The following is a 13997-nucleotide window of genomic DNA, read 5'->3' on the forward strand; positions in this document are numbered from 1 at the left end:
AATGTGAGATTCCTAGTATAGTTACAGCATCAGGCAGTATACTCCTGTATCATAATAACTGTTGACCAATCACCTTCACACCTTTGACCAAGATAAAAGCTTTGTTACTCATTTGCTACTTAAAACCTTTCCAGTTACCTGCAATATTATGTATAATGTGTGTGTGGCAGTAAAGTAAATTAGAACATAATTTTTGAAGGGCATTGGTTTAAGGATAGAACACTAACAAAAAGGTAAACAGGTTTTTTTTTCCAGTATGTCACTGAAAAGGGCACAGTGCATCAGGATGAACCTTTAGAAGTGTTAAGTCATGTGGAGAAGATTTAAAACACATTTTTTGTGTGTACAATGTGAATTAAGCATATTCCCAGTGAAGAGATTGTGAATAGTGATGTGTTTAATTTGCATTGTGAGAACATCATCTATTGTTTATCCCAAACAATAGAACAGCAAGAAGAATTTCTGCAGAATTTCTCTTCTCCCAGATTTGACTCAGTTCCTCTACATTAATTATCTGATCTACCCAGATAATGAACAACATTCTTCTATAGGATATCATGTCAAAATCTTCTGTTCTCTTTGTGCTTGAACTGTTTATCACTCGCTTTTCACTTCTATACAAGCGTACACTCCAGACAAATAATACCAGAAAAATGCATCAAAAATTAAATTTAAATTTGATATTTACACACTTATCTTTTTCAGAAATGTGTTTCTTGTTATTGCCAGTCTGTGTTATGTAGCCTCTATTGCCAGTCTGTATTATGTAGCCTCTCTAATTTTTCCATTGTTAGTTATTTTGCTGCCCAGATAGCAAAACGTATCCATTACTTTTAGTGTCTCATTTTGTAAACTAATTTCTTGAGCACTGCCTTATTTAATTCAGCTACTTTCTATTATTGAGATTAAAGCTGTATTGGCTGTTAATTAACTGTTTAAAAATATGAAAATACTTTTCAGAGACTGATACCAGTCACAAAATTTATTGACTACTGAATTTATTCAGGGTATATCAAAAAAGAATTATCAAAATTGGAACATCTGTATTTCTGAAACTAATAAACATATACATATAATGAGTGGGGAAACTCAAAAAGTTTTTTTTCATACCTTGTCATATGAGTTCAGTATGCCCCCCTTGACATGCATGGCGTATGTTCGTGCAGTATTCAGATTGTTCCCACATTGGAGCGAGCGTGTCTTGAGTTACAGCTTCCACAGCTCCTGTTATTTGATGTCTTTGTTTATTCATTGTTGTTGGTAACGGAGGCACATAAACAGAGTCTTTTATAAACCTCCACAAGAAATAATCACATACAGTCAGGTCCGGTGAACTCGGAGGCCAGGAATGTAAGGGTGAATCATTTGGTGCAACCAATCCGTCATTCAGTAATACTTTTGATTTAAAAATTTCCGCACTTCCAGGTGCCATTGTGGCGGTGCCCCCTCCTGTTAGTAAATGAAGTCATTCGAAGCAATCTCCAACTGTAGGAAAAGAAAGTCCTCGAGCATATTGAGATATGTGCTTCCTGTAACAGTGTTCTCTGCAAGAAAAATGGACACTCAGGGATGGCCCAGTGATTTGTCTTTACACAAACAACTTGTTTCTTGGATTTGTTAATGCCATCATCTAATACTCTTTGCTGTAGGAGGATCCACATATCTGGTACGAGAGTCATGCTGAACTGTCATTATTGACCTGCAATGCACAAAATGTGGAACACTGAATGCTTTCTGTTGTCCTGACACCATTTGTACGAGAACTGAAGTGGGCACACACTGCTGATACCTAGCAGGAACCATGTAAAACTCGAGAGTTTGCTCTTTCCAGCAGTACATTGTTCACACACATATCTCAAATAGCATAATAGTTATGATTTTTTAAAATTGGATGATTCTTTTTCATACGCCCTGCATAATGAAGCAACATGTTTCGAAGTACAAAACCTCATCTTCACACACTTCAATGGCAATACAAAAACATTTAACAAAAGTACATGTAGACATTGAAGTTGTTCTATACTAGCCAATACTGTACATAATACATTTAATATCTATGTGCACTTTTGTTGAATATTTTTTGTAATGCCATTGTAGCCTGAAGATGTGGCTTCTACCTTGAAACATGTTGTTTCAGTGAATAATTTAAGGATGAACAAGTTTTGCGATTTGTATTAGTCCCTGAAAAGCCTTTATGTATTTTGCATTCTATATCTTGTTCATTTTATAACTTCTTATCAAGACACTACCCATTAGCCATTCCATTCAGCTGACCTCCCAGATACTTTGCCATCTGTGACAGAATTGCAGTGTCATCAGAAAACATTAAAGTTTTTATTTATTCACCCTGAACTTTAGTTCCCTTTCCAAATGCTTTCTCCAGATATATTGATGCAGTCCACCGTGAATTCCTCTCCTGTACCAACCTTTTCATCTCAGAGTAGCAGTTGCACCCAATATCCTCATTTATTTGCTGGATGTACTCCAATCTCTGTCTTCCTCTACAGTTTTTACCCTTTACAGCTGCCTCTAGTACCATTGTAGTTATCCCCTGATGCCTTAACAGATGTCCTATCATCTTGTCCCTTCTTCTTGTCAGTGTTTCCTAAATGTTCCTTTCCTTGCCATTTCTGTGGAGAACCTCCTCAATCCTTACCTTATCAGTCCGCCTAATTTTCAACATTCCTCTGTATTTTTCCAAGTATAAAAATGCCATAAATTCAGATTTACTGTATTTACTTTTCTCTATAACCCAAACTGATCTTTATTGAGCTCATCTTTACTACAAGGTGTACAACTTTGCTTCCGTCGTTTTTTCCCCAACACTTGAGGCTTTAATGAAACAAATTGGTTACACATATATCTTTCAAAGTATTTTCCATCGCTGGCCACTACTTTCTCCCATCTTTCAGGTAGTGTATGAATCCCACATCGAAAAAATTGTTCAACTTTTGAAGCGATCCACAAATTGACCCAACTTGTGACTTCTTCATGAGATCTGAAGTGTTGGTCAGCCAGTCCAGTGCAGATACATCAGTGTGGGTAGGCTTACTTTAAACAGCGTTCCCAATATACCATCAACCTTCCTTCTAACCAACACATCAAGGAAGGGAAGGCAGCCATCCTTTGCCATCTCCATCATGAAATGTATATTTGGATGGATTGATTTCAGGTGATCTAAAAAAATCATTCAAGTTCCCACTTCCATGAAGCCAAACAACAAAAATATCATCTACATATCTGGAGGGGGGGGGGGGACATGTTTCAAAACTGCCAACTGCAAGGTACATTTCTCAAAGTCTTCCATAAACAAATGTGCAATAATAGGTGAAAACGGGCTTCCCATTGCAAGTCTATGTATCTGCTCAAAGTGCTGTCATTGAATAAAAGGTAAATGGAAGTCAACACATGTCAAAATAGGTTCATTAATTCGACACCAAACCTAACCTCTATTAAACATAACAAATCGGACAGAGGAACACAAGTGAAGAGAGAGACCACATAAAAACTTTGTAGAATATTATAGTATTCAAATGCATTTCATGAATAACCCAAATTCAAAATTTCATCAACATAACATTAAAAAAGATCCTACCACATGCATTTTGTCTTTTGTAAAGATACCTCACAAAGGGTCAATGAGCGAACTTGAGAACTCAAAATGCACTGACAAACATGAACATTGCATGGAAGTGTTCACTACAAACGTGAACATTTATGAAAGTGTTCAGCATTTGATACTGATCAATAAACTATATTGGTCAGACAAGGGTACATTGAAAACTACAGCCCTTGCCGAGCAATATAGTTTATTGATCAGTATTGAATGCTGAACACTTTCATACAATGTATTTCTAATTGACGTAAGGAATCTGGCAAGTTCATAATGTGATGCTCACACTGGTCAACTAATGGGCTCAAGAGAGTAGCAAGATGTTTTGCTACATGATATGTTGAAGTAGCAAAGCTTCACCTGATTGTCAGTAAGATTGGAGCTAACCTACCATGTGTTGAGTTAATGAAACTATTTCAACATGTTTTGACTTCCACTTACTTTTTATTCAATAACCAGTACCATGAGCAGACAGATCGAGTTGCAATTGAAAGCTGTTGTTACCTATTATTGCAAATTTTTTTCTAGACAACTTCAAGAAACAAGCCTTGAACAAAACCTGACTTTAATCCACATTGGATGTGGTAAAGAATGACTACCTTCCTTCCTTAATGTTTCTATGAGGAGAAATTTTGATGGTACTTTGGGACATATTGTTTATAGGAAGCCTACTCACACTGACTTGTATCTACTTGCTGATAATTGCCACCACAGGGCTTAGCATGAAGGGTTACTTTGTGCTTTGGTTCATAGGACCCATGTCATTTCGGACTCTGAGAGTTCGTTGGCTGAGTTAACCCACCTTGAGGTCACCTTCCATTGGTGTGGATGTGATGAAAGACAGATGAGAAGTGCAGTGCACTGTCGACCTTCTGTGCATTGGGTTAGTAATGGTAATAACGTGTTGGCACTGAGATATACAGCCTTTGTGCCTTCGTCAGGGAGCATTTCCAACAAGACTGGTCATATTTTGTGGAAATATGATGTGAATCGTGTTTTCTGACCACCACCAAAGATTAGGGTCCTTTTAGATAGCTGAGGGTTGCATAAGGCAGGTGTATATTGTATTCCTTGCAGTTGTGACATGTCATTTAATGGTCAGGCTGTCGGCACTGTGGAGGACCAGTATACAGAGCATAAACTTCACACACACACTTACAACAGCCAAGCAAATCAGCTATTGCAGAACATTGCCTTCGCACCTTTCATCTTGTAGAATATAACAACATGGAGCTTCTGGTACACACTTCCAGCTATTGGGATAGTGTTATTAAGTAATCAGTTGAGATTAAATTAGCAAGTAGCCATGTAAATAAAGATAAAGGTTTCTGCTTAAATTATGCCTAGAATCCTGCTTTCTCCCTTGCCAAGGAAAATAGGGACAGAGTTAATGTACCTCATCCACTGTTTTGTAGTTTTCACCACTGATATATTCTGGTGTTGGTAAATTTTGGTTGTGTGTTGGCACTAGTATTACAGTGTGTGTGTGTGTGTGTGTGTGTGTGTGTGTGTGTGTGTGTGTGGTGTTTCCAGACTTGCTCTGCAAACTTTTTTTTATTTTTATTTACATTCACGTGCACAGTATATACTTGCTGCAGTGTTGTCTTGAAAGTGATGGGGTGGGCCCCTGTCGAAATAGTACTGGTTGTTTATGACATCACCCACAAGTTATTTGAGTAGGTTTTAAATAGATTGCATAATGGTAAGACAGAGATTTCAGATCCAGATTTGAAACTGCAAAACATTTCCTGGGGTGGATGTAGACTATGGCCCTAATGTAATGGTTATGAAATGCAGATTAAAACTGAAAAACTTGCAGAAATGTAGGAAAGTAAGAAAATTCAAGTTGGTCATGAACAGTATGAAATTCATATCATTTTCACAAGCTCCAGTTTATGTGTACTGTAATTTTGTTTGGATCCATATTCACATTGTCCTTTGCTACTCTTGCAAATTTTTATGGTTATTTCTCTCAAGGCTGTTTTGTTTATCAATGCCCGTTTGTGCTCCACTGACAAACAGTAACTTTAATTTCTTATATTTGCTGTATGTATTGATTGTTCCATATATTCATAGTTTGTCCTCCTTTTACAGTCCCCTGTTAGCACACAGAATAATTATTTTACCAATTCCTTTAAACTCAACCCTCTTCCCAGTAGAAGCCATAGAGTACACATAGGCAGTGGGACGAGTGACCTTCTCTGTTTCCTTGTAATTTTGAATGGTGTTCTCCATATGTTGTAGTGTCCTGTGAACTTTTGCTCAAATTCACCAGAAGTTATTGTCATACTGCCAAGCTGTCTCCTTATTCCTAATGGCTCCGAAAACATCTCCATACTGGTGCAAGGGTTCATTTGTAACCAAGCCATACATTTTATTCTATGCAATTTCCCTAGTGTTTGTATCATTGATTCTACTTTCCACCGTGCTTTGGTTCAAACCAATCAGCATTTGTGGTTTCTTTCTTTTAAAAGATGCCAAAGCAGTATGTCCTATTGTCATTAATTTGTTCATGATCTGCTTGTTGATATTCACTGTTTGTCAATAAATTTTGTGTTTATTCTGTGTTAACTGCATAGAAGTTGCACCATACCGGTGTAATTCTTTTTATGTATCCTGTGCAGTGTGAGTTGATACGTATTACAGTCAGTACTATTGGAGTTACACATTGGTGTATGTTCCAGGCATTCCTACAAATTGTTAAGATTAAGTCTGACAAATGACAATGGTGTGACCTTGCATCTCTCATGAAGAGAGTGTGGATATGCTTCCTCTAGTTTATCATAAGCATTGTAGACATAGCTGTTGAGGTTACTCTATACCAGGGCCTCACAGCAAATGTGCCCAGCAAGCACACGGTTTGCACACTGCACAGATCTGCAAGCATCTTCACAGGTGATAGAGTGTGGAGCCATGTGGAGACTTGTGTAAATGAGGAAACTGATTGTGAAGGAAACACTTGGTGAAATGTAAATTGTCTTTAAATTGCGTGTTGCATTGCATTACTTCAAACTGCAGATCAGCACAGATTGAACTCTCAGAACTTTTTCACTTTCCCATTGTACAAATTGGGTACTCAAACCTTCTTCACTTTCTCATTGAGTTGTGCAACGAATCCTGATTTATTTTCCAAAATGGCTGGTGCTCCAAATAATAAACCCATGACAAATCTACAATTTCCACTCTTCCTTCAATGCTGCTAAGAATGTCATATACAGCTGTGTGCTTGCAATACCTACATTTTCATAGATCGCCAAAGGGTAAACTTACAAAAATTTTGCAGACTGGCTCTGAAACCTGTCTACCATGACCTGTCTTGGACATATGCTTGTCTGCATCCAAATCTATGTGACTACTGTCAAACAATGGAAAATCCAGGATGGAATGTAACAATATTGTGAGAAGGAAAGCTGCTACTCACCATATAGTTGAGATGCTGAGTTGCGGATAGGCACAACAAAAAGACTCTCACAATTAAAGCTTCCTGCCATTAAGACCTTCGTCAACAACAACAACAACAACAACAACACACACACACACACACACACACACACACACAACTGCAGTCTTAGACAACTGAAACCACTGGTTTAAGTTGCCTGAGATTGCAGTTGTGTGTGTGAGTTGCATTTGCGTGAGTGTGTGTGTGTGTGTGTGTGTGTGTGTGTGTGTGTGTGTGTGTGTCTCATTGGCGAAGGCCTTAATGGCCAAAAGCTTTAATTGTGAGAGTCTTATTGTTGTACCTATCTGTGACTCAGCATCTCCACTATATGGTGAATATCAGCTTTCCTTCTCATAACATTGTTACATGACTACTGTGAAATTAACATTTAAGTGGCAGGCAGAGGGTTCAACAAACAACTTTCACTCTATTTCTCTGTCGTTCCAATCTCAAACAGCATGTGGAAGAAATGAGCTCTTGTATCTTTCTATGTTAGCTCTGATTTCCCTTATGTTATTAAAATGATAATTTTTTCCTATGTAGGTGGATGGCAATGAAATATTTTTGGATCTGGAGGAGAAAGTTGGACATTCAAACTTCTTGAAAATATGCCACTGCAACAAAAGATGTCTTTCTTTTAATTATTGCCTCCCCACATTGCGTATCATATCCATGACACCCTCTCCCGTGTTTTCGATAATACAAAATGAGCTGCCTTTCAATGTCCTATCTGGTAAGGATTTCATACTACGCAGCAGTACTCCAACAGAGGACAGACAAGCGTAGTATAGGCAGTCTCTTTAGTGTCGCATCTTCTAAGTTTTCTACCAATACAACACAGACTTTGGTTCAGCTTAACCATCACATTATCATTTCAAATTTAAGTTGTTCATAATTGTTATTCCTAGGTGTTTTGGTGAACTGACAGCCTTAAGATTTATGTGATTTATCATGTAACTGAAATTTAACAGATTTCTTTTAGTGCTTATGCAGATGACCTACACTTTTCATTATTTAGGATGAGTTGCCACTTTTAGCATCTTGTCAAGTTTGATAATGGCACCATGCAAAATTGTTCTACTTGAAGGCAGATAAGTATTCAGCAGGAACTACTAAGTATTCTTTTATTGAATCACTGTCTGTGAAGGACATTGCTAAAATTATTGCACTTTTCTAGATCACTTGAAAGGCACCACACTCACTTGATTTTTCTGTCTCTTCCCACACCTCTTCAGAGAGCGTCCTCTTAAGTTTTAAAATTTCTTGTTACATGCTCAAGTCCTTAAAATGTTATGTTTCCATATTATTTGCCATGGTAAGACATTAAGTGCCTTTGCAAATTGAACTTCCTGTAAGTATTCATTGTCTTATGATACCCTAAGCATTTTATGAACCCCTCTTTTTGTGTAAAAGGACAAGATTCCTTGCACTGCAGATTGAAATGCAGAAAATTCTCAGGGTTTCACATTGCCGAGTTGCCATTGCTGCTATTAGATGTCATTGCTTTCATAATTGACAGTCCCCTATTTCGCAGTTGGCACTTCCACAGTATTGTCATGAACATATGATGCAAACACATTCCACTCATTCTCCACCACACCACAGTTGCTCTGCTCACACAGAGCAGCCTGAACAGGCACGATTGCTCACACTTAAAATCAGAGTGTTGTTAAATCATGTCCTATAGCATTCTACATCAGTCAGGCCTGTGATTTTCCGTGACAAAATAATTTTTAAAAGTCTTCTCTAATCCAGCCTGTATTAAGGTCTTCATCGTAATTTACAGCTTTCAAGTTGTGTGATGTAAGGAAACCCTCTTAGCTTAGAATTCCTTTAAAACACACAAAATATGGCAGGATAGGACATCACTGGTGGGTGAAATGCTTTCCATGAGACAGTGATCACTCCTGCTTTCCGAAAAAACCGGTCACTTGTGTCTCATACCCATCAGAGGGAATTTATATCTAGTGACTGCCATATTTTCGTGCTGTCCTGACATCCGTGGAATGATGTTTTGGGGCTGACACTATAGTTTTGGCGTGGAATGCATGAATACATTGCGATCCTTGATCATCAGGATTACCAACACTGAATGAGTATAAAGTGGAGGAAACATCGTTACATTTATGACAGGACATTTCTAAGAGGTGGTATCCCTCCACTGTTGTCTTACAGAGCCCATTCTAGGTTATCTGGTAGCATTTACTCCCTTGGTCTTCACTCCTCCTAAAGTTGCCATAACAAAGTGCAAAGAAGATACAGACAATATTCATAACAAAGCACCATTGGTACAAACCTGCCTGTACAATTTTAATTATACCCATAATATTTCCATTATCTACCACTTTCAATGTATAAATGCTCACCTTTTCTATCGGAGATGCTCTGAAAGCTTTATGTGTAACGCAAAACTAGAATCCTGCAGGTTGGGTCATTGTGCTCTGTGACTCACATTGGCAGACTCCCAGCTTCCAGAAAATACACAACAAAATACATATGTTCCATTTTCAATGCATTCAAAAACGTTTTGCAATGACAACTTCTGGTGAATGAAAGAATTAAGCTAAAAGATGTTTTGACCTGTAATTCTGTTGACTGAAAATAAGAAAAATTGCAGCAAATAAAATACCTGTGCTCAGGAGGTTTCAACATGTACACATTTAGACAAATTCTGAACAATAAGTCTACTCCATTCTGACCACTCTGTGCCTCCTTTGGCGAAGAATGAATTTACTCTGAATGCTGTATTTCAGCAGCAGGCACACCATTCTCCACTATAATCTTCAGGGGAGTGTGTACAGAGAATAAAAAGAAAGAAATAAACACTAGTTAATTGAAACTTTAAGCATGTTCAAGTATTTCAGTTGAACTTTGCTAGGAAATGGCAGTGACATGGGTCTTCAGAACTTAGTTTTAATTTGCAAGAAATGTCATAGGATGACCTGCTAGTACAGGCTCTTCAGAGACTGTTGTTAGCAACTGTATAGGGGATGGATGTTGAGTGAAAATTTGCATTGAGGCATTAGCAATATGGGCATGATGTGTGATCTGAAGTCTCTGGGCACCTATTGCTTTTTCTTCCACAGATGATAGTAATGAAACTAATGACATGTATAATATCCTTTCGCCATTACTACTAAATTTGTCACCACAAACATACTGAGAAATACAATTTGCCAGACCTCTTGTCAGGTCCACACGTGTGCAATCAAATGCCATATCATGTAACTAACACTTTACTCCACACACCATTTTAATAATGGTATGCCATTATTATTGTGATCAGTAAATTTGGCTATCACATGAACTTGAAAACTTTAGCCTCATTCTCTCTCGGCATCTTCTTTTCAACTCAACTCTGTATCTAAGCTGCAGTGGAAGTCCTGTGTAATAGGTGACGAGGATGTGTGACAATTGCAATGAACACTGCGCATTAAGGCTCAGCAGTCACTGTCAAATAATTTCTTAGCGATATCGGATCAATGATTGCTGATGTTTTAATTTCATAGTAACATCGCTGGCAGTGGATGTAGAGGCTTCAACTAATGAAATTTATCCCACAAAATTCACAAATTTATGGACCCTTACAACTGCACACAATTTGAACTCATTAGTTCACTCTGGCGCCTTCACTTGCATACCTTCAGAAGCATCACCTGCATCACACAGAGTTTTTTCCATGGGATGCCAGTATACTCTTGGCCACTCAGTTTATGTCAGTGCAGATTAAAGTTCACACTCTGACTGTGTTTACTGCAGGCATTTGAGGAATACATACCATATCTTTTGCACACCTGTCATCGAGCTCCCATACTCCTCCCTCATCCTCGTCTTTTACAAGTTTTCATGCACAATCAACAAATGAATGTTTCATTAAAAGAAAAGTAAAGCACAGAACAGGCGCCAGAACTATTTTAGTTTTTCTGTGGTAATGGATCTTTGCTTTTGTTTTATTTGTGTATGTTTGTTTTATGTCAGTATATGTATGGTTACTGACAATGTAGTTTTCTCACACAACTGTTCCAGATGTTGAAGCTCTTGCATAATAAAACAAAAAATAACTTTATGTTTAATTCTTTATAAAATTACAGTAATTTTTCAAAATCCCTATGCACTTCTCTCTTACAATTATTATTTACATTAAATGTCAAAAAGGCAGTGAATGGGAGTGTGAGGTCTCCATTTGATGCACAAGAACTGCTACAAATAGTGTTTTCTTATACAGCAGTGGAGCACTCTCATTTGTTGTAAAGTTGTAAACTTTTCTTCAGTTCAGATGTCCAGTATTTATGACTTGTGTTCTTAATGTTTTGCATGTGCTTTTTTTGTTTTTGCTTTGGTAATAACTAGCCAGTTTTGTTTCGTTAATTTTCATTTTTATTTTTATCGGTTTCAGGAGGAGAAGATAATGGTGTCTGGACATTAGGCTTACATTTGCTTCCCACTAACTTCCCTGTAGGTCTGTGCTCTGTTTCAGTCCTACCAGGATGCCAGTCCCCAAAGTCCCCTCGCTGTGCCTCTAAACCCAAAACTAAAAAGATTATGTATGACACAGCAGAGAATGATGACTTTGACCGCGAGGAGATAGCAACCTACGAGGAAGTGGCCAAACTGTACCCACGTCCAGGACTGCAGAGGCCTCTGGTCTTGATTGGACCTCCAGGTGTTGGGCGCAATGAGCTCAAACGCCGGCTCATAGCAACTGATCCTGATAAATACAAGACGCCCATTCCTTGTAAGTATAATGAATTTCTCTTTGGACTCATCCATGCCAGATAGTGGGTATTAGTTTGTCTTGCTGTTTTGCACAAATATGACATTTTAGAAAATGAAACTGAAATACATGACATTGTCTGTTAAAAAACAGATGTAGAATTCACACAAAAATAGTTTACCTGCTCATAATTTGGTATATCATGATGAACAAGATTTCAGATTAACCTAAAGATTAGCAGTAAATGTTCAGAAATGTAAAATTTTGTACATCACAAAATGCAGAAAAGTAGTATCTTGTGATTATGAAGGGTAGTCATGAAGTTTTAACTACATCCTTAAAAAAAAAAATTTTCACGATCAGTTACTTGTCTGCAGTCATGGTGCATATTGAATTCCCCATGCCACAGTCCAAATTTTCTATCATTCATAAGATTACAGTGGTACCTCGTTGTAAATGACAAAATCCAAAAGATTGAAAAACTGAATAAAATCAAAACTTTATGACTACCTCTCATACTGTATCAATGGGTCACAGTTGGAATCAGCCAGTTCGTACAAACACTGTGGTGTAAGCATTTGTGAGGATATGAAACAGTGTGATCACATTGGTTCATTGGTAGGATACTGGGAAAATGCAGTAATTCTACAAATAAGTGTGGTTAGAATATTACTCTAATGCGTGGGACCCATGTGAAATTTGCTACCAGAGGAATTTGAATTTATACAAAGAAGGGCAGCTCAAATAGTCCCTGGGAGAGTTGGACAAAATTTATTCAAATGAAACACAACACATACACATTAAAATTATTATTTGTTATTCACGAATGATGAGTAAAGTTGATTTTTATGAATAAAAATGTTTATTTGTCATGTGTGAGCAAAAAAGGGCTATGAATAATAAATTTGGAATCTAAATGCATTGATTGCTCCAGTTCTTTGTCATTTATAAAGAAAATGTAATTTTTAATGTTTTGTTTTCAAAACTTTTTTTCCAAACATCTCATTAGAACATTAATTTAATTTTGGAAGATTTTCCATTGAGATTGATTAAAATGAAATATGTTCTACACATGTGAAAGAGGGTAAGGTGTGTTATATCTCCTGAAAATTGCCTTTATTTAAGATCATGATCTTCAGCAAAAATTGAGAAATTGTCAATTCCACTCCAGTTTTTGATGAATAACTTGGATGTTGTGATACCATGTCAGTCTCACCTCCAGAATCTAAGTCAGAACCGAAATGTAAATTTTCCTGTTCTGTCATGCAGTCATTTGAAACTCATCAACCCTATTCTTCACCTTTTTTGGGCTCTTTTTGTATATTCAAACTCAGCGTCTCTTTTGAAATTTTCAAACCCCAAAGCTCTATGTCACTGCATATGCATATACCAGATCCGATAATGAAATTTTACTCAGAGGTGGCCTTAAAACACTTGCAACTATTTGTGGCAACTTTGGACATCCAGCAGCAATCTGCAAAACATAACACTTTTGTTTAATTTCGTGATGTACTTCGGCTAATGCCATTTTAGGACACTTTATATTTAAAGTCTGTTGATGTTAGTCATTGCCATTGACAGAACTTACTTTCTTCACTAATTTTCTGACAGTAGAAACACAAGAGAATTGCGTGATTATATCTGCGAGACACCCATATCAGTCTTGGTACAGTTGAGAAATGTATTGCAGATTTAAGACTTAAGGCTGCTGTCTCATCATTGACCTAATTATACAGAGTGCTTCCACACTCTGCATTGCTGGGGGGATGAAGAGGAGGAATTACTGGCATATGTAGAATCACTTGAATTGGGCTGTGTCGGTGGTGTAAGTGCAGAGGTCATTTGCTCATGAAGTACTTTTATGTTACATTTGTTATGCTGTAAAGCTTTGCTCAACTTGAAGATTGGTTTGAACATTGCAGTGCATTGGTTTATTGAAGGTGACATGCCCTAGCCTTCCTCTGACCTATGAACCAATATATGAGTCTGTTTTAGGGGTAGATGTAGTTTAATATGTTTACTGAAGTGTGCTGTAGCTTCAGTTGCTTTTTTTTTTCTTCCCCCCCCCCGTTGTTAAAGGTGAAAGAAGTGATAAGCGATAGAAAAAATCATAGCACTAACAGGAAATCAAATCCTTGATCCTTGGTTTTGTACTCTAGAAATTACCAACTGTGTCACCAAGGCACATTACTTTACAAGACTTTAATAAATGATTCATTAAACTAAAC

General features: G+C 37.4%; 1 protein-coding gene across 9 annotated transcripts in view; it reads left to right on the forward strand.

The window, feature by feature from the left end:
* Window positions 1-13997, forward strand: part of LOC126260868 (MAGUK p55 subfamily member 7) — a 266432-nt gene that overhangs the window by 161033 nt on the left and 91402 nt on the right. For 3 of the 9 annotated variants that reach the window (XM_049958291.1, XM_049958292.1, XM_049958293.1), the window contains one exon: window positions 11452-11790. In XM_049958291.1, the coding sequence (XP_049814248.1) occupies window positions 11452-11790 (339 nt within the window). The remainder of the gene's footprint in view (window positions 1-11451; window positions 11791-13997) is intronic. The other 6 variants (XM_049958294.1, XM_049958295.1, XM_049958296.1 and 3 more) reach the window with 4 other exon arrangements.

The sequence above is a fragment of the Schistocerca nitens genome, chromosome 5, assembly GCF_023898315.1.
Source record: "Schistocerca nitens isolate TAMUIC-IGC-003100 chromosome 5, iqSchNite1.1, whole genome shotgun sequence".
In the NCBI taxonomy this organism is placed as follows: Eukaryota; Metazoa; Arthropoda; class Insecta; order Orthoptera; family Acrididae; genus Schistocerca; species Schistocerca nitens.